This window comes from Scardinius erythrophthalmus, assembly GCF_964197995.2.
Source record: "Scardinius erythrophthalmus genome assembly, chromosome: 4".
NCBI lineage: Eukaryota > Metazoa > Chordata > Actinopteri > Cypriniformes > Leuciscidae > Scardinius > Scardinius erythrophthalmus.
This window is the reverse complement of record NC_138224.1, coordinates 9,369,784-9,390,507: the sequence shown is the minus strand read 5'-3', so window position 1 is coordinate 9,390,507 and position 20,724 is coordinate 9,369,784. Positions and strand designations below refer to the sequence as shown.

The following is a 20,724-nucleotide window of genomic DNA, read 5'->3' as shown; positions in this document are numbered from 1 at the left end:
AATTTCTCACTTTCAGACTCTCCGGCTCTGTATAACTCCTCTAATGCATTTGTGTTATATTTATAACTTACAGCAAGTCCATTTTGAGAATGCTTCTAAATTGACACGAGATCTGTAATAAATAGATTAACGAGAGATTTAAATTCTATGTAAGCCTAATATTTAAGCTTTCAGTGTCATTAAAATGCCTTTGAGTTCCTGCTGGTTGACTGATGACGATCCCACCTGTTTTATCCATCTCAATATCCTGTCAGCCAACTCTCATTAGTGCTGAAAGTGTTAGTGTGTGTCTGGTTTTGATGAAAGGGAAACGTATAGCACATGTCTTTGGGCCATCTTAGTGAGTTGGCGAGAGCCGATGAGTGAATTGTTTTATGTGAATGAATGCTCTTTAATTCCCTTTCAATTGCAAAATATGCGAGGGCTAGGTTCAACAATAATAAACCGACACATTATAAACAGTGCACGCACAAACACACACCTATGTGCGCGCACACACACACCTTTCCACAGCTATTGAGAAAATAAAGCAGGTCCATCTGTGTAAACACTGATGGTCTCGTGACGATGTGTGCCGTCTGAATGCGAGTTGTCATTTAAGAGCACAGGAAAGGGTGTTGCCATCTCTGTGTGTGTGTGTGTTTTCACCACAAAAAGACACACACACTCTTATTCACTGTACGCATGTGTGTGTGATGAAAGCAAAACAGAAGAATAGATAAATGCAGGCCTGTTTCCCTCGATTACATCCAGTTCAGTTCAGTTTGTACAGGCTATTCAAAGCACATAATAAATGCTTGTATAGCACTCTGCATCAGCAGATTTTGTGGCAACACATTCGGTTCTCTTATAAAACCAAAGACCTACCTCACCTGCAACTTCCATACGGCAGCCAATCAGATCACTCCCTCGCACATATGTGTGACCCATCTCTGTCAACCCACACAAAGGAACTTTAGTGTTTCAGTGTAATGGCTTTTCTAAGCTAAAGGAAATGTGTATATTCCTAACATAATCATTCCATGTGTGCTATAAAATTAATCTCTTCCTGCACTGGGCGGAATGTTTGAAATTTCCCATGGCCGTTATTGTTTTTAAGGCCCTTGCCTGCTCCGATAGAGCCAAGTACAGCATTCACGTGAGATAGAGGTGGCTGATCTGGCACTCTTTGCAGTTTACTATGTATACAAACCACAAGTTGTAATAACTGGGTGGTGTACTGTAATTACAGTGCAACTACTGTGTAATTAGACACATATAACCCTGCTGTTTTATCTTCAAAGTCCATAAAGAAGTGGCCAAAGCTGTGACGCAGAGAAGTGAGCGTTCCTTTATAAGAGTGAGAGATATATGATACCCTTTCAGATAAGAGAAGTGTTGGAGATTATGATTTAGACACATCTGCAATTATGCGTAATACTAACAACACAGTAGTGACTAATTTCATTCACACATGAGTGAAGTCATGAAAAGATAATTACAGTAAAGAGCTTGTCAATGTCAAAACTAAAGCACAGTTTTTAAAAAGCACAGATTGATTCACCCATGTGAATCTGGCAAACATAATGAAATATTGCCAGGATGCATAATTTATCAGTATTTTTTTTTATAGTACAATAAAATATTCAGAACTTTATTATAACATCAGTGCAAGCTATTTTATTTTCTTTAAAACAGAACAGATGACTATAAAAAAATAGACATGTTATGCTCCATTGTGAGATGATTATAGTGTTTTGTGTTCCCTTTGCCTCTGACCTTTTATAATGAATTCAGAATAAATATATTGAAAGTATTTATTTAAAAGTAAGACCTTAGACTACAAAATGCATAAATACAGTTTGGTAAATGGCAAAGCAAATTTCAAGATATCAAGATATAATTACACAACAAATGTAGACAATTAATACACAAAAGAGACTGACTTAACTTACTGTAGCTAATCATTGTGATTCTACAGCACAATGTTCACACTGTATATCAGTCCTGTTTGCTCTGAAGACATATCATTCGGTCGTCATTTAATTATAATAATTAGCAGAGCAACTACTGGGAAATTACTATGAAAGTCCAGCAACAAGTAGCCAGGAATATACCGTTAATTCACACTAAACTTTTTTGTACAGTATAATTGTCATCTGATCACTTCAAACACAACCCCACTAATTCTTTGGAAATGATGTATTTAAATGTATAGTATTGAGACTGGAATGAACAGTAATGAAATGTGCTGCTGAGATGTTTAACCCTCATCTCACATGAAACACAGCAAGAGTTTAGACCGAGCAGCGAGGCAGTTGTACCAGCTGCCGTTCTGGGCTTGTTTTTGCCTCGTCTTGCCAAGCCAAATGTGAGAATGAAGAGCTTTATGTTTGCAGAGGGGGAAATGCACTGATAATACCCTAATCAAGCTTTCAACAACTCTGTATCCAGAACAAACACTTTCACAGCACGCAAACGCCATTATTCTGAACCGGTGAATTTGCGTGAATGTAACGTCAAATAAACCCCTCACAGCCAGTGCCAAAAGCTGAGATACTTTCAGAATGCATGAGGTAAACATGTGATTCCTGTACCTCATTGCAATATCAGGTGACTTTATTTAAGGGTGTACGTCTCAGAAGTAGGTCTGGTGAGTTATCTGTAATAATCCAGCTCCCCTTCTGCCCCCCATCTCAGCGGGAACCCAGCCGTGAAATTACCATCAGATACAACACACACACGTACAGAGGAGGCGAGAGCCGGGTTGATAAATAAACCATTTCTGTTGTATAGAAAGGCCAAGGGTTGCTGGAGCCAAACACAGAATATAAACTCTCAAGAGGAACAAAAGAACGTGTGCACGAGCAAAACTCCATTGCTAACAGCAACCGCAATCAATCAAGCCAAAGCGCACACGCAACACCCGGCCTGAGTAATGCAGGTCATGAGGCGCAAATACACTAAAGGCTCTTCAGTGAACACTTTTCTTATCACAAACCATTTTTCAAGTTCATGTTGCTTTGGAGATTACTAAAAGATTCTTGACAATGTTTGTCCAAATCAGTGTATTGGTTCTAGCGATAGGCCTAGTTAAAATAACCAAAATTTAAATCCATTTTGTCTGTAGATTTTCGTAAAAAAAAAATCTTTTGCAGAATTCAGAATATTTTTACATCAACAGAACTGAATTAATATTTATTTATATAATAGAATATTTATTTATACACTACCATTCAAAAGTATGGGGTCGATAAGACTTTTTAATGTTTTTATTAAAAAGGTTACTTTCACAGTAATAAAGAATATATTTTAAAAAAATACTGTAAAAATAGTAACATTACTAAATATTATTACAATTTAAAATATTTTTTTTAACTCTTTCCCCACTAATGATGGAATTTTCCGTCATTTATGAGACAACGCTTCCCCACCATTGATGAAATTTTCCGACTTTCCCTGTTTTCACTGTTATGCAGTAGGTGGTGGTATTACAAAATTCCTAAAAGAGTAGAGAATTTCCGGATTAAAACACCGGAAAAAAAGGAGCAGAAACAAGCAATAAAAGCATTGATTATGCATGTTGTATTCTTTGAAAAAAACAACAACAAAAAACAGGATTTTCTCAGCTTTTTGTTAAAATTTTTGTTTTTTCTATGAAACTTATCCACATTCAAGTGTTAAAGTGATAAAAAAAGAATGCATGAAGTTTTGTTTTTAAAGCAGAGGCTCTGTTCTTTTGATATATTGCATGTTCAGATATTCATACAACAAAATATTCTGGTGGCCATGAAAGTTTTGTGAAAATGATCAAAAATGCTGGTGGTGATTTTAAAAACGCTAGCGGGGAAAGAGTTAATATATATATATATATATATATATATATAAAAACGTATTCCTGTTATTTTTAGTAGCCATTACTCCATTGTTCAGTGTCACATGATCCTTCAGAAATCATTATAATATCCTGATTTCATTGACACTCAAAAAAACATTTCTAATTATTATCAATGTTGAAAACATTTGTGCTACTTAATATTTGCTTGGAAATTTACTTTTATTTAGGATTTTTTTATAAATCGAAAGTTCAAAAGAACTGAATTTATTTTAAATAACATATTTCCGTAACATAAATCATCTTCCTGACCCCAAACATTTAAATGGTAGTGTATTTTAAAATATTTTTTAAAAGTGAGTGACATCCTAAAAATACCCACACATTCATTGGGGTTCGATGTAGTTTTGAGGTAAAAGGAAGTTGTCGCCCCACACTTACCACAAGGTCTTTTCCAGCCCACTTGCATTCATCACGTTTGGAAGGTGTGGCAGGCCAGGCGATCTATAAAACAGTGAAAGAGAGAAGGTGTGAGAATGTGTGCGGAGCGAACACAATGAACTGCAAATGACTGACTAAGGCGCTCGGCATGAAACCTGGCTGTAAAATAATCAACGACTGCTGCCTGCCGTCCTTCTGCCACCTCCATCTGTGACGACGATGAAGACAAGAGGATAAAAACTACCATTCCCCTTATCCTGAGAGCGCACATTCACACATACATAGGCCTGCACACAAAAAGTTTTTTATCCTGCCTTATCTTCCTCTGAGATCTGCTAAGGTATTCTGCCTGCGAAAGTAATTTGGTAAATTAAGACAATTTGCCAAGTTCTTATCTTTAAACGATGGCATTGCTGAAGTATGCATGTTTGTGTGAGTGTTCAATAAAAGCCAGCTTTAACCCTTACGAGGACTGAATATAAAGCAAATGGTCTGCAGCCTTCAGGACAAAGAAAGAATAAAGAAAGAAAGAGGAAATCAAAGTAATGGAATCCAGAGATAGGAACAAAGAGCGATTGAGACAGAGAGAAAGAGAAGCATTACGCTGCAGATATGATCTGGGAATGAAAAACAGAGGGAGGCAGGCTGAGATCAAATGGGCAGATGGAAAAGAAGGAGGAAGTCAACTCAGATCTGGGTTGTGCAGTTAATAGGAGCGAGATGGACGACTCTGGTGACCCTGGGTTTCAATGACACACTCCATAAAATCCCTCACCGATCTTTCTTTCTAAATGTAGACAGAGGGAAACAGCATGAATTATGATTCCCAACCTGAGCTTGACATTAACTTTTTTGCTCACTGGTGGTTTTCCAAAGTTACTAGCCACTCAGCATTTTCACTGGCCATAACTGGCCTAAAACATGGATTCATTGCGTTACACATGCGTTTTCTTTCTCAACTGTTTATGTTCACTTAAAATAAAACTGACTGTGTTTATGTGAACAGGCAATTTGTGTGTGTTGCAATTTTTGTGTGTTTGACTGTTTAAGAGCAATAAGCAGCAAAAATAACTCAATTTAGTACTGAGAGGCGCCTTTATGTGCATGCACTTTAGGTGTGAACACAAAATCGGCGGGAATGAGTAAAATTATTTTTTAAGTTATGTTTTTGGTCTTTTTGTGCCTGTATTGGATAGGACGGTAGAGATTTTGAAAGGAAAGCGTGGGGAAGAGAGAGGGGGGTACAGGATCGGCAAAGGACCTCGAGCTGGGAATCGAACTCGGGTCGCCGGAGAGTTACGCTATATGTCTGCATGCTAACCACGAGGCTATCGGCACCGACGGAATGAGTAAAATTATGCGCAATGCCATGCTGAAATTCAAGCTCTGTAACATCAACAATATTCATCCAGAGCAAATGAATAGAGTAAGTGAGAAGAGGCGGGTTTGTGTGTCAACTCGCTGTCAGAGAGATGAGAGAGCGAGAAAGCGCAGCTGGTATTGTGTATCTGTTCTGCGGAAAATGAGTATTGTAAGTGTTTCAGATATTTCAGTATCGATATGTTTTAAAAAAAAATCTACATTTTTGATAACACTACATTTCACTTTATTATTTCGACTGCCTTTTTAAAAGACTACAATTGGAAAAATATTTTATATAAAATTCAACCCACAAAAGTGGCTAGTAGGAGTGACTAAATGCTGAAATACACCGGCATTTGGCAGTTTGGCGAGTGTTAATGTCAAGCCCTGTTCCCAACCTATTTTACTGTTAAAATGTGATTTCCAAGTGAAGCAGGGTATTCAACTAGAACAAATGTAGGGCAGAATGTGTTTGGATCATGAAAAATGGGCTTTCCAAATCAATCTGAATACAAGTTTGCTTTAAAAAACTGGCTGAATTTAAAAGACAGCTGAAATTTAGATGAGTAATACTATTTAACATTATTCTAAGTGAAATCAGGAAAAGGAAATTGGTTTGATGGAGATTTAAATTGATTAATTTGATTATGAAGACAAACTGTTTTAGTTGAAATAACATGCACAGATGAACTGTTCACAATAAGTCCAGGAACATAACATTCATTCATATGGACTTTAAGGTGACCTAGAGTTGTGTGTCACCTGTTTGACATCTCTGTTGATGTTGACCAGGTCAAAAGAGAAGACATGATCCTCCGCTCCGACCAGTAATCTCCCTCTTTCCTCATCCATCAAGAACGTGTCGTAACCTGAACTGTTTGCCAATCCAGTGAAAGTCACTAGATTACTGGATTCCAGCATTTCTGAAAGAGAGAACAAGAAAAAGAAGGCAAACATAAGTCTAGAACGAAAAATAGGCTACGTTCATATTTCCTTCAGTAAACAGCATGTGTCATTTTAGTCGAAAGTTCACAAAATGTACACCTGCATTAAAAGTTATTTGCGGCACTTTCAGCATCTTTGAGAAACAACAGTAGTCATGTGTTTAGTTACACTTTCTTTAAGATCACCTCAATGGTTAGTGAACCGCATCTGTATCTTTTCAACCATAGCATGAAAATTGCTGAAGAAAACACAATCACAAGGATCTAATCTGAACCACGTAATCATTTATATGAGGTTAAGACATGGCTGGATAACCCACACTTGTGTGCACTGGGTTTAAGGTGGTAACAGGACAGCTCTTAAACATATTGGTATATACAATATATTTTATAGTTCTAGCATTTGGCACTTTATCTGCATATGTAGTCTATATTAAGACAGAGGACCTGATTACATTTGTGTGTATAAAAACTGTGCAGCATCATAGTACAAGAATCCGATTGACTAACGTAATTTGCCGGGAACTACGTCTTTCAGCACCAGCACTAAAAGTCTCCTTTAAATATACAGTAGGTGTGTCTGACTTATTTGCGCAATTATTCAGAGTAAATCCACAATACACTCACAAACGACCACACACAGTTTGTTAGACTGCGCAAGCAAATTAGTACCGCTTTATTTGGAATCTTAATAACTCGTGTCAGAGGAATAACTAATCAAGTAAAAATGCTCTTGATAGACACAGCCAAATAAACTATCTGTTCAACAGCACTAGACCAGACACTGTGAAAATATAATGACCTGAGACACAAAATCTGCCAAAATTGTCACTCTCCCAGTGAGCAATGAAATAAGGTCGGATAAAAGTAAGGGAAGGCAGAACGGAGGGAGGGGGGGTCCAAGTGAAGAGGAGATGAAGTGAGAATGATAAGGAAGAGGTGAAAGAGAGAAATGAGTTTGGAAAAGAGCTTGCAGGAGCCAGTGGCCAGAACATCTGCTCATGGGAGAGGGTGAGGTCAACATCTCTGCAACGTTTCTGCAACAAGCACACGAATCATAATCAACAGTGACATGCAAAGACTGCAACCCCTCTCCAGAGCCCAGATCAATCCGCTCCTATAGTAGCCATCTGCGTTTCTCCCCGCTAAGATTCTGGACATCTGTGTGGTTGTGGGAGAGGAAAAGAGAGCGAGCGAGGAAAAGCGTTAAGGAGAAACAGACCATCCATCCTTTGCCTGTGTCAATAACACTGCATATCAAATGTAGAACAGCATTCCCATAGGACCGAACGCAGAGCGGGCACAGTTCAGTCCGTCCGTTCCTGCCGAATTCAGTCTCTGCTTCTAACACGAGAGTTTCATTAACCAATCACAAGTAATATCCAGATATATATAGAGATGCCAGGCCTGTCTGACAAACTCCGGCTGAGTCAGAATATTGAGTATGTTCTCTTTCATGTAAGAATAAACATACAGAGAGGTTATTCTTTCACCCTGAAGGGGTTTAAAGAGATAGATCACACAAAAATGAAAATTCTGTCATTTACTCACCCTCATGTTGTTCCAGACATGTATGAGATTGAACACAAAAGAAGATATGTTGAAGAATGTTTGTAACCAGACAGTTGACAGTAGCCAATGACTTCCATAGTATTTTATTTCCTACTAATGTCAATGGCTACCGTCAATTGTTTGATTACCAACATTCTTTAAAATATCTTCTTTTGTGTTCAACAGAAGAAAGAAACTTGTACGGGTCTGGAACAGCTTGAGGGTGAGTAAATGATGACAAATTTTTATTTTTGGGTGAACTATTCCTTTAAGCAATATCACACAAGCAAAAAAAGAGCTGCTGTACTAAATATCAGCATGGATTATTGCTTTTATTCAGACAAATTCCATATGGTTTAACATATATAACAACACCATTCAAAAGTTTGGGATCAGTCATTTTTTTGTTGTTGAAAGATATTAATACTTCAGCAAATATGTATTAAATTTATTTTCACATTTTAAATAATGTCTATTTCAGGAATCCTGAAAACATGTATCACTATTTCCACAGAAATATTAAGTAGCACTAAATGTTTTCAACATTGATAATAACAAGGAATGTTTCTTAAGCACCAAATTAGCATATTATAATGATTTCCGAAGTATCATGTATCACTGAAGACTGGAATAATGATGCTGAAAAATCAGCTTTGCCATCACAGGAATAAATTCCATTTTTTAAATATATTAAAATAGAAAACAGCTATTTTTTTAATCTATATATTTTTTTTATCAAATAAATGCAGCCATGGTAAGTATAAATTTACCAACCCCAAACTTCTGAAAGGTAGTGTACTTGTCAAACAAATAAATAAATAAAAGGAGAAGAAGACAAAGCGGAGTGATACAAGAGATATGAAACTATACAGAAGCACATGTAAAAAAAAATATCAATTCTCTGGGTCAACAATCTGTACTAAACGAGGCAAAACTGTATACAAATTTTTTTTAAAGCAGAATGCTGCACCTGACCAATCAGAATCAAGTATCCCTGAGAGCTGTTTAATAATTAATACAAAGCATTCTTCATAGGTCAGTAAAATACAAAACACTGCCTATTCAGAAAACCATCTACACTGGTGCATTAAAGGTATAGCGGAGGATCTTTCCGAATTTTAGATAAGAACCGCCCTCTCCACTTTTTGAAAAAAATGCACATGTGCAACACTCTACCTGCTCCCGAGAGGGAACGCCTATTAAACGTGTGCGAGGTTCTCCTCGTGCACGCTCTGTTTACAAGTTGCTGTCGGCATCGCTCATACAAGATTACTTTCCAAAAGAAGATTTGCACTTTTTCTCCAAATAGCATGCCAAACTTTACCTGTCAAGTAGAAACTTCGCGACTGAGGCATCAGTGGGAAGCCCAACCTGTGTTTTCAGCGCACGCCATCGTGTGAAACAATCTCCCAAAAACACTCTGATCTTGTTTCTCTCTTCTGAGGCCTTTCTCTTCTTCTCATACAGTTCGTACAAACTTTTTCTCTTGCGACCCTCAGACATTTTCAAAGGACCCGGTGAAACGGCGAGCTTCAATGAATGGCTGAGCTCTAGCTCACCACACATAAACACCTGAAAGTGCGCATGCGCAGAAAGCGAAAACTAAGGGACGAGCACGTACGACGGTCTTACGTAAACATATCACCAGAATGATTGACACTTAGGTGGACCAATAGTTTACACTACCCACCCGGAAAAAGAAAATCCTCCGCTATACCTTTAAAGAAAGTCCTGATGTAAAAAAAAAGAAAAAAATATATTTATGCATGGATGAATCATTCTCAAGATCAATAACACGACTAGGGTGAATTTTCATTTCATGTTGACTTTAAACTGATCTTTAGAACCAATAATGTATCAGCAATAACTTTTTAAACCTCCAAAGGTTCAGAATGCTTTCTCCTGTCACAGCAATATGCAAAGACAACTTTAAATAATAATTTTAAATCAGACTGTCATAATTCTAAATCAGTCTTTTTTTAACTAACGTCAAATGGGAGAGTGTTTGAGAAAGCAGTTTGAAAACTAATTCTTCAATTCCACCTGTTGACTCTAGTGGTTAAAGCATTCAATAAGAAATATTGACAGTCAAAAGTATAGTGCATATTCAGGAAATAAAAGAAAGCCACACTGATTTCCTCTTGCCAGACTTCAGGGGAGGCCTGAGAGAACATAAGAGGACATCCTGGAAAGAGACTTCATCTCATCTTTCTTCTTCTCTCCCCTGGCTCATTATATTAACTCATCTAGTCTTTGCATCTCTACATCTGCCAAATATTCTTATTCTTAGCCTCCTTTTCCCCTGCCACTCTCTCTATTACTCCCGTTAGGTGAAGTTCTCCAAAGCCTCACTCTCCTGCCATTCTGGCTCAAGATCTGACGGCCACGTCTGGCAGTTTCTCGATTCCCCAGCTCAAAGTGAGCGACTGGTGCATGAACTCTGAAGACAAGGCATTTTTTCCCCTAAAATGCTGCCTTGGCAAGACCATCACAAAAGGTAGTCATCTGATGATCCGTGAACACACAGACACACACACACTTTATCTGGGGATACATCAACCTGGATAAGAGCTTAAAGTAAATGAAGGGTGAGTTTTAAAGGAGAAAGAAGCTTAACAAAAGTTTCTCCCTCTCTCTCAGTCTCTCTCCGTCCTGCAGACTGAGAAGTGGCCTGTCAACACTTTATATATCATTGCACAGTCTGTCATGCAATTTATTTATACACTGCAACGTTTGTTTGTTTCCAACAGATTTATGATGTAACACATAAAACTCAAAATAAGATGAAAACCAAAGAGCATTACAAAGCAAAACTAACAACTTTGAATTAAAAAACGTAGAAACTGTACATCTTGGAGCCGTGGCAAGTAATCAAACATGTTGAGCTGCGATGCATCATGCAAGTTTAAGTTTGGCAATATTTGGGAATAATATACAGTATTATTCTAAGTAAATGTGTTTGTGTGTGTGAGCAATGCATATATATATTTATATGTGCATTTTTATGTTTTTTATTTGACTCTAATCAGTGACATTTTTGAAAATAAGGCATTTCAATAACTGACTAACAACCTTTTCCTTTCCAAAGAGAAATTACTGAACCTAAACACAGGAGCCTGATAAAAAAACCTGAAAAATGTTAGACAGACTTTGTCCTCACTAATCAATTAGTTGCCCTAGACACATCCCTAAAATAAGAGTTGCTTAAAGGACAAAAAGAAGCATGTCCAACATAACGCATATGACTTAAGAGAAAACCAACCTGTGTTGGTGAGTGGAAAACGAGTGGAGAACTAATACACAAAGTCTAAAGGCTATAAACCAGTTTTGGACTTTGGTGCGGGTGTATAGTTATGCATCTCTGCATCTGTGAGTGTAGGTGTGTGTATTGGAGGGATGGGAAAATGTGTGTGTGTATTGGAGGGATGGGAAAATGTGTGTGTGTGTGCATGCTGCTGCCACTGTGCTTTAGCTCTGCCTCTGGCTACCAGCCGCCCCAGGAGAGCGAGGGAAGTGAGGAAAGAAGGAATAAAAAGTGAAAGAGTGCTGCAGATGGTTTTGGGCGCTACCTGTTTATTCAAGCCAGAACAATGGCGTGCTTCAAAACACACGTCGTCGATCTTGACACAGTTTTGGCAATAGTTCTCCTTCTCTATGTTCTCTCAATGGGCTAAGTGTGTGGTTCGGTCTTGTCGGTTTTTTGCTTGAGAGAACCTAGATTTTAGAAACAGCGATTCGCTGAACACGCTGTTTCGCATATTGCTTTAAGCTCTGGGATATGAATACGCCTGTAGTTTCGCTTCATTTTAACTTGCTCTCGCATGCAACCGGTCGCAGGTTTTGGTAAGTTTCCCCGGTAACCGTGCTGGATCTTGGCCTATGAGAGCTCAGTCTGCTCGATTGACAGCTACTGAGGGCTGCCGAGAGGGGACCGACACCAGCGGGCCAACATTTGATTCCTGTGACACCAACAGGAAACATAATCACTGTGTCAAATCTCTTTATGCATATTAGTTTTAATAAAAGACGCCTCTGTACGAACTGATGCTTTATGTCACGGCCAACTGCCTCAAATTTCCATTAACAAAGCCAAACGGTGAGGAAAAGACGGATGTCTGCTTTTTTGCAAGACATGTGGCAATTATGAAGATGAATTTGTTTAGCTTAAAAGGAATAATTCACCCAAAAATGAAAATGGTGTTTACTCAACCTCATGTCCTTCTAAAACCATTTTCCTGGCGACTCTTTTCTTTGTGAATGAGGGCGAATGAGACAAAAAGCAGGCGATTCCTGCATGAAATTCTGAAGGCATAAGATACCTTTGCATGAGGAATAGCCCGTCGTTTTCACAAAAAAAATCTTCACTCTCTCCTTAGCATGAGAGTTTCCAATTCATGCATTTTACATTCATTTATCAGATTCACAAAATCGGTCTCACTGATTCATTCACTCCCTGATTTAATGATCCAGTCACAGTGTTTAACAGCCCACTGGAGGGGAAGATTGGGAAGACTTATATTTCTGTTTACACAAAGTTTTTTGTACGGCTTCATAGTTCATATAGACTTGGAATAAACTTTTAGAACACTTTTATAGTGCTTTTGTGGTATTTTTGAAGATTGAAAGCTTTTATTTTAAATGAATGTAAAAAAAAGAAAAACTATTCTATTCAAAAAAATTTGTTTTTATCTTCCACAGAAGAAAAAAAAATCATACAGGACTGTAACAACATTAAGCTGAGATAATAATGACTAATGATGTTGATTTTTCTGTGAACTATCCCTTTAAAACTATCCATATATTGTGGTTATAATTTATAAAAATAAGCTCTTCCAAAATACAAGAGGTCTAATTAAACTGAATGAAAATAAGCATATAGCGCTACAAATGTAAATGTCACATTGGCAGTGGTGTTACATTAATGCACGTTCATGCTTTCTTAGTTGTTGCAATCTAAAGCTGAAAGTCTGTTTGTGCACGCTACAAAAAAAAATCCAACATCCTTGCTGATCTCCTCCATTGTAGACTGCGCGCGACCGCAGGAGATTCCTGTGTTGCCCTGTTCCACAGAGCGAGGGGAGAGTATGTGGAACCGTTTAATTACCCCTGAATCTGCTCACGACATGATGGGTGAACCGCAGAATCTGTTTAAAACTGGCCTCCGGCCACAGACCGTGCAGAGAAAGCACAATCCACTCTCCACAGCTCCAGATGACATACAAAACACAGCGCATGTACACAGAGCGAGAGTGACAGCCAAAGATAATGTGACATTCAAATAAATAGCCGAGAGAGGAGTTTGACAAGAGGGAAAGCATAAGGTAAAGTGCTGAAAGATAACTCTTATACGGATCTTTTATTTACTTCTAGTCTTCTTGGAGGTGATGTAAAATTCTTACTCGATTTGTAGGATTATTCTAAAACTTGACAGAAATATCCCAGACAGGGCTTCAAGACTAAAATTGACACATATGTGACAAAAAATGTGTGAAAATACTTTAAAAATGTAGTTGCCATTGGTGACAGTCAAGCTTTGTGTTTTGTATAAATGTGTCAGTGTTTCCTGCATGCTCACAACAACAAAAAACATAGCGTGAGCCGTTATGTCCGATTTGCGAACAAGTGACTCTTATGAACTGGTTCTTTTTAATGAGTCAATCAAAAAATAATTCACGTAACAGCTTCAAACTCGCTCATAATCAGACTCACTCAGTCAGAGATGTTACTTAGTTTACAACATCACTGAATTGCGAAAGTATCCGGAAACCTTTTCCCTGATATACTAAACTTTAGGTTTGTGAGAACTATTTATGACTGGTTGTTATTGTGACATGTAAATATGTGGCACAAATTAGTCTGACAGCATAAAATTGGAAATTGGAATACTATATTCAACTAAAAAAAGTTGAAATGAGTATAAAAAAAAAAAAAAAAAAATTAAAGCTAAAGTTAAACTACAATACTCCTGAACTATCATGAAACTCTAGCTCGCAGGTTTATGGGTCCTTAACGCAAGCTGATAATATTTACAGCGTTAACAACTTGGCACAACCTGATTGGTTCATGTCGCATCTGCAGCCAATGAGCTTGCTGCTCAACATTTAAATGGCTGGTTACATTCACTACTGCAGTTTGCAGCGCACTTTCAGAGTTTGTCTAAATCCTCCACCATCCCCTGCTCCACCTGTATAGATCTGCTATGGGTAATTGATATATGCTATTTGTGCAGCAGCAATATGTCTTACATACTCACAGCAGCGTATCGGTATATGTATTGGCAGTGGCAAGTTCCTGTACAGCAGCAATAATCAACAACAGCAGCAGCGTAGCAGATCTATTCCGCCAAATACATTAACACTGTCATATCCATTACCATGCTAAAATATTTTAGAGCTGTCATGATAGAAATATATTTTTATTGTATATAGTCTGGAGCACTGACAAGCAAACATGCACACACACACACACACACACACACACACACACACACACACACACACACACACACACACACACACACACACACACACACACACACACACACACACACACACACACACACACACACACACACACACACACACACACACACACACACACACACACACACACTCGAAATTTGACTCGTCTGGAAATGCTTGTCTAAGGACACCATTGAAGTTCAATAACAGGTGCACCACTTCCCAACACACTACACTCAGTATAGTTAGTAATCTAATACAAAACATATCACACACACTGCATCTGAATATTCAAACACACTCCTTAATACATCTGTGTTATGAAGAGGAAGCTAAATGTGCAAATCCTTCAGCCAAGTGGGTGCTGAGAGTCATTAAAGGAGTCTAACATCTAATAGGGCTAACAGAGGACTAAACACAACAGGATGTGATGCGTAAAAAGGTCAATAAGGACGAAGCCCTTCTACTGCCACAGAGTAAATAATTCATTCAGTAGAAAGACTTCAGGTGACCTTCAAGTTCCTTACAGCAGTCTGGACAGAAAGAGCCAAATAAAGCGAAGGAATGAATGAGAGGAAGGACATGAACAATAAAGAAAAACACACAGAATCATAGATAGACAGCAGCTTTTCCAGTAACAATCTACTTTTTCCAACAAGCAGTGGAGCACAACAAAATTGATATAGTGCTGTTATAGATAAATTAGAAAAGAATAAAAAGTTAAATGCAGCTGTTCATTACGGAGCTCCACACATGACGTGGAAGAAAAAATAAATATCGTTAATTTGTTCCCTAATTTTAATGAACATTGAAATTAAATTGTTATCACATGGTTACTAATTCATTCTCTCATTTTCATTTAGTTATCATGCCCACTAAGTGTAATTACATTTAATGAAACTAAAACAAGGCAACAAATTAGAACAATGTGACCACTATTTAACTAAAATGAGGGAAATAATATATTGTGGGAACTAATTCTTAATTCATTGCCATGATATCTTGTTTCCCCCCTACATGTCAGTTGCTGTTAATAAATAATGATTTTCATGGTTTATTTTTGAATGGTATTTAGTGTAAATGAAACATTGTGTAAATTAAAAAATGATATTGTTTAACTGTAACTTATAGCTTGTAGCTTGACAAACTACAGTTTAAAAGTAGCTTCATCATGTGAAAATGAGAGAGAGAGAAAGAGAGAGAGATCTGCTTCTGGTGAAGAGGGTTAAAAGAGACAGCCAAGAGACGGATGCAGATGAGGCCGTGAGAGAAACAGAAACCAGCATCATTCCCAGCCTCTCCATATAATCATTCCCATCCAGCCCAAAATCCTGGCTCGACGCCAGCTTGCACTTCACCCGGCAGCCAGCGAACAGCCCGCTATTATAGGATGCCTCCAGTCTGCGTCCAGTGCGGTCGGGCGCGGAGTGTCTATTTCAGAAGATTTAGGCTGAATTCCGACGACTCGCAGTCTCTCGTCGTCCCAGTGTCGCCCATCCCAATCAATCCCAGGAGGCCATGGGGCATGGTAATGAAATGGGAAGCCTGGTAATTACGCGGTAGTGAGTAATTATCAGGTTGTTTCACAAGCACTTTAAAGTCCCGATGCACCATTTTATCAGTGTGTGACGGCGGGATGGCCTTTTTCATGAAGGGACCCCCTATCAGAGGCGAGAGTCCACACGTTGCCACCTGCAGGGGGCAGTGTCTTCATATGCACCGACCACCTCCACCCTAATCTGGCATCTCAGATGGTATTTATGCAGGGTTATGGGCACACATGGGCCCTGTAACCCACCGCTAATCCTATAGTGTGAATTCACAACCTCGTAACCACAAGTTTGAGATCCGAAAGGCAACCCGACAGCATCTGACAAGCATGTGAAGGCCTATCCCACAAGCCTCCTCAAGCACTGACAGATGAACAGGGCCGCTGATAGCCCTGACAAGAGCAATTTTCACCAGCGGCAGTTTAAAACATACGAGGGGAATAGAGAGAAGGCATAGCGCTGGTATAATTACAGGGAGGGGAAACGAAGAGGAAAATCTATCACTCGGCCATCATTTAACAACTAAGATGGATCTCTCCGTCTGTGATCGTCAGACTGGCCTCCCCGGAGGCGGCATGACTGTAAGCGGCCCTGAATTGCAAACTCTATGTGCAACTCATGATAAATCTGTGTGTGAGAAAGCGATGTCGTCCCCCCTTCTCGGCGCTCGTTCAAGTGTGCGTCTCTGGAGAGCATGTCTCCGCGTTTATTTGGCTTAATTACTATGCTGCATTCACAGGGGGAGTGAGAATGAATGACACTTCACTTAACGACTATCCTCTCCTGGCCAACTACTGTCTGCCCACCGCCTTCATTAAAACAGCCGCTCTCTTCCCTTCCCGCTCCCTCTTTGCCACTCTTCCTCCATCCTTTCCTCTCTTCCTCTCTCTCGTTTTAACACTCAGACACTGTGTGGGTGTGAACAGCGATCTGTCATACTGCAGAGCATCAAAAGAGCCATCAAGCACCTGTGGACTATGTCTCTCTGTTACACACATACACACAGACACATATACATACACACACAGCTCTATCACCATGGCCAGGTGTCCAATTATCTAAGCCTGCCTCCATTCTCACACATCTTTCTGGCCAGAAACACATCAGACACATTTTCTTTGTAACACACACACACACACACACACACACACACACACACACACACACACACACACACACACACACACACACACACACACACACACACACACACACACACACACACACACACACACACACACACACACACACACACACACACACACACCTTCTAAAGCATTTATTAATCTTTGTTAAATGTTAATTTCAACATTTCCTAATAGATTACTAAAATCAAAAGTTGTATTTGTTAACTTTAGTTAATGCAGTGATGTAGCATGAACATAAAATGCACATCTATATTTGTATTACATAACGTTAACAAAAATGAACAAATGTATTACCCATGGTTAGTATTTTATATAATTGTATACAATTATTGTAAAGTGTTACCCTTTTATTTTACTCAAGATTTACTCAAAAACCAAAAACAGAAATTATTAACACACCAGAATGAAATACCTAGCACGGTCTCCTAACCAGGCATAAAGCGATAAAGTAACAATCGATAAAAGTTATCGTTTTGTCCGTAGCTAACGACAAGCGACAGGACATTTTGTCAAATGCTTAGTCACGGATTTCTGTAGCGTCGCACTGGGTAGCTGCCCTGTCCATATAGGAATATCTATGGTTCAAAATCCTGTTCCACAAGTGTTCATTAAACTGTTTTTAATTATCATCTATTGTCACACAGAATTTTCGCAATCATTTGAAATGTCTGGTTAGGATACAAAATAACAGGATTCAAGGGAAAAAATATCCAATGGGCCGGGACCATTTTGACATTCCGAATTTATTTTGTGTATGCTATTGTCTTTGCTGTGCAGCCTCTGTTTTTTTGAATGCATATGTCAATCAAACTAAATCCAAATCCATTACGACATACGAAAAACTCTAACATGAATCAGAGAAAACATAGCCATAAAGTGCACAGGTGGCATAAGTTTGGAAAGCATTGTGGTGACGCAATGTGAGACTGTTTTCCCACAATGCTTTGGACCATCCAAGCACAACAGTATTAACTCAGAGAAGCATGTGATTGATCACAGGTGGACTTGCATCTTTTTTACATAAGTCTCCTTTCCTCTTAAAGTTAAACAGCAGACGCTGATGGTCAGAGCAACAATTGGTTTCTTAAACCCTCTCTCTCTCTCTCTCTCCATTCTGCATGCTCTCTCTTTTTAAACAACACATTCTCAGACAAAAATAAATCGTCTTTTTCATTCTCCGACTCTTTAAAAAAAATGAGAGGGCATTAAACGGACACTGGTGGGGTAAACCCATGCCACACACAGACCTTACAATCGACACACCAGAAGCACAGATTCACTGACAGAACAGAAGGCTATATTTACCAAATGAGGGAGAGAGAGAGATCACCGCCACACATTGATGCGTATACTTTTGGTCATGTTCCTGAACAAAGAACCACAGCAGACCCGCTAAGCTTACATTAAAAAGGGAAACAGCCCAAAATATGCCAAAAATGTTGCCGCTTATTTCCGTGAGAGATGAAAGCTCTGGGTTACAAAGAGGCTGCTATAGTCTGGATCTCTCCGCTGTCTCCTATAAAATAGCACAGCCTGGAGAATAACATGTTTGCTGTTACCACCATTCACGCATAGCGGCCAGCATCACCAGAGCCTTCGAATGCAACACAGAGTACATGCTTCGAAATATACAATGTGTGCGAGTATGAGTATGCATGCTTGCTGGAGTGTGTCCACATGCCAATATAAGATTGAAGATCAGGACAAAGCTAGTAAACACACGTGTGGCATATGCCTATTAACCCCAAATAATGTTCCACTTGTTCCTCCTTTTCTTTTAAAAACCCAAAAATCTAGGTTACAAAGAGCAACTTACAATAGAAACGTGGCCAATCCATAAGCAATAAAAAACCCCAGTTTTAATATAATAGCCACTAAACATAAACAATGCATGTTAACACGATTTCAGTGAGAAAAAAAAAACACTTAGTAGTTTTTTCTGTGTAGTTGCATCTAATTTTACAACTTTGTTGCCATGACGATAGAATGCAATAAATCCTAACATGACAGTGAAAATGACTTTAACAGCTTTACAGTTCAAATTAATTTTGAATTAATGTTAGTGCTTTTATAAAATTAGAAGCGTTACATTATTGCTTTAAAATACTCCAAAAATTGGCCTCATTCACTTACATTGTAAGTACTTCACTGTAACCTTGGTTTATTCTTTTTTTTTTCCTTTAAAGAAAACAAGGAGTAGGTCAAAATAATGTTTTAGTGCTAATCTACATACTGTCGACTGAGTTTAACTTGTACTGAGCCCACAATATTTCTTTAAAGGATTGCTGTAAAATCAATTTAGAGGCAAGATAAATTAAATTTCTGGCCGCAACTGCAGAGTCATTATCCACGATACCTCATTCAGAGTTCATAAGCCATAAGACAGGGAACCAGTGCAGAGTTTAGAGCTATAGGACAGTGCACTGGAAAAAATTATGTAGAAGAGCCAATACATGCAGAAACACCACATGGAAACAATCTGTCAGTGCAAAATTTGAATAAATCAAATGCAAGAAAGTGAAAGAGAGAGAAACTAGAAAAAGGAATTAGACAACAGTGACAGAAAAGAAAGTCAAATAAATATATATAATGACATATATAATGACAAAAAGAGTCAAGTTTGAGAGCACACATAGGGTAGAAAGAATAAGAAAGGTGATAAAGCTTGTGTGCATTTCGAAATGGTGATGGGTCTGGTTGCAAAACTTACCCTTGTAAGAGAGCTTGAGTCTGGGCACATTCTCTTTGGTGTGCTGGGGTGCAACTCTTCCAGGTAAAGCCACCCCACACAACAGCAGAAAAATCCCAACTAGGTAATCCATGGTGCTGGAGCGCTGGCCTCCAGCCCAGGGGGGCTTGCAGCCCACAGTGCCCAGAGCAAAGGGCTTCCCTCTGGGATAGCCGAGATCTTCCGAGTCCCTCCTTACTTCAAAAGATCCAGCGCCTGGAGCTTCTCCCCAAGGAGGCAATCCGAAATCAGATCCCAAGCGAGACAGGAGTCGGGGGTTCACATGGCTCCATGTGGGGGGCGTTTCACCGGTCGTGGGGGTAAAGGTGTACTCCTCTGGGATGCGCTCTCGGACACTGGTGGGGAGGACCGCAGAGTGGGATTCTGTGTTTGTGGGAGAGGTAGAGTTTCAGAAGGGGATCCGGCAGACCCTCTCTCCGCTCCGGCTTCGCGCGCGCACACTCTCACACACACTCTCACAGACTGCTTCTGCTTGTGTCCACTGCTCAGCCTGAATGAGAAGGAGAGGGAGAGAGAGAAGCACACCATCCACCGGAGCGCAGGAGGGGAGAGGAGAGGGAGGGGGAGCAGCTGAAGGGGGAGGAGGGGGTTGAACGAGGGAGCGGAGCTGAAAGGAGAGGTATGCGAAAGACTCTTCTGCAAAGGTTTGCTTGCTCTGTCTGTGTCCTTCTTTTCTGCACTGCTTATACGCGGCACCTTCAATG

General features: G+C 39.2%; 1 protein-coding gene across 1 annotated transcript in view; it reads right to left on the bottom strand.

Annotated features, from left to right (window-relative positions):
• The window catches only part of sema3aa (sema domain, immunoglobulin domain (Ig), short basic domain, secreted, (semaphorin) 3Aa), a 38,851-nt gene extending 18,335 nt beyond the window's left edge, over positions 1-20,516 (bottom strand). Inside the window, exons 1-3 of the mRNA XM_081363985.1 lie at positions 19,982-20,516; positions 6,380-6,540; positions 4,256-4,318 (exon numbers count right to left, since the gene is read on the bottom strand). Of these exons, the coding sequence (XP_081220111.1) occupies positions 4,256-4,318; positions 6,380-6,540; positions 19,982-20,093 (336 nt within the window). The 5' untranslated portion in view covers positions 20,094-20,516. The remainder of the gene's footprint in view (positions 1-4,255; positions 4,319-6,379; positions 6,541-19,981) is intronic.
• Between the last annotated feature and the right edge of the window lie 208 nt (positions 20,517-20,724).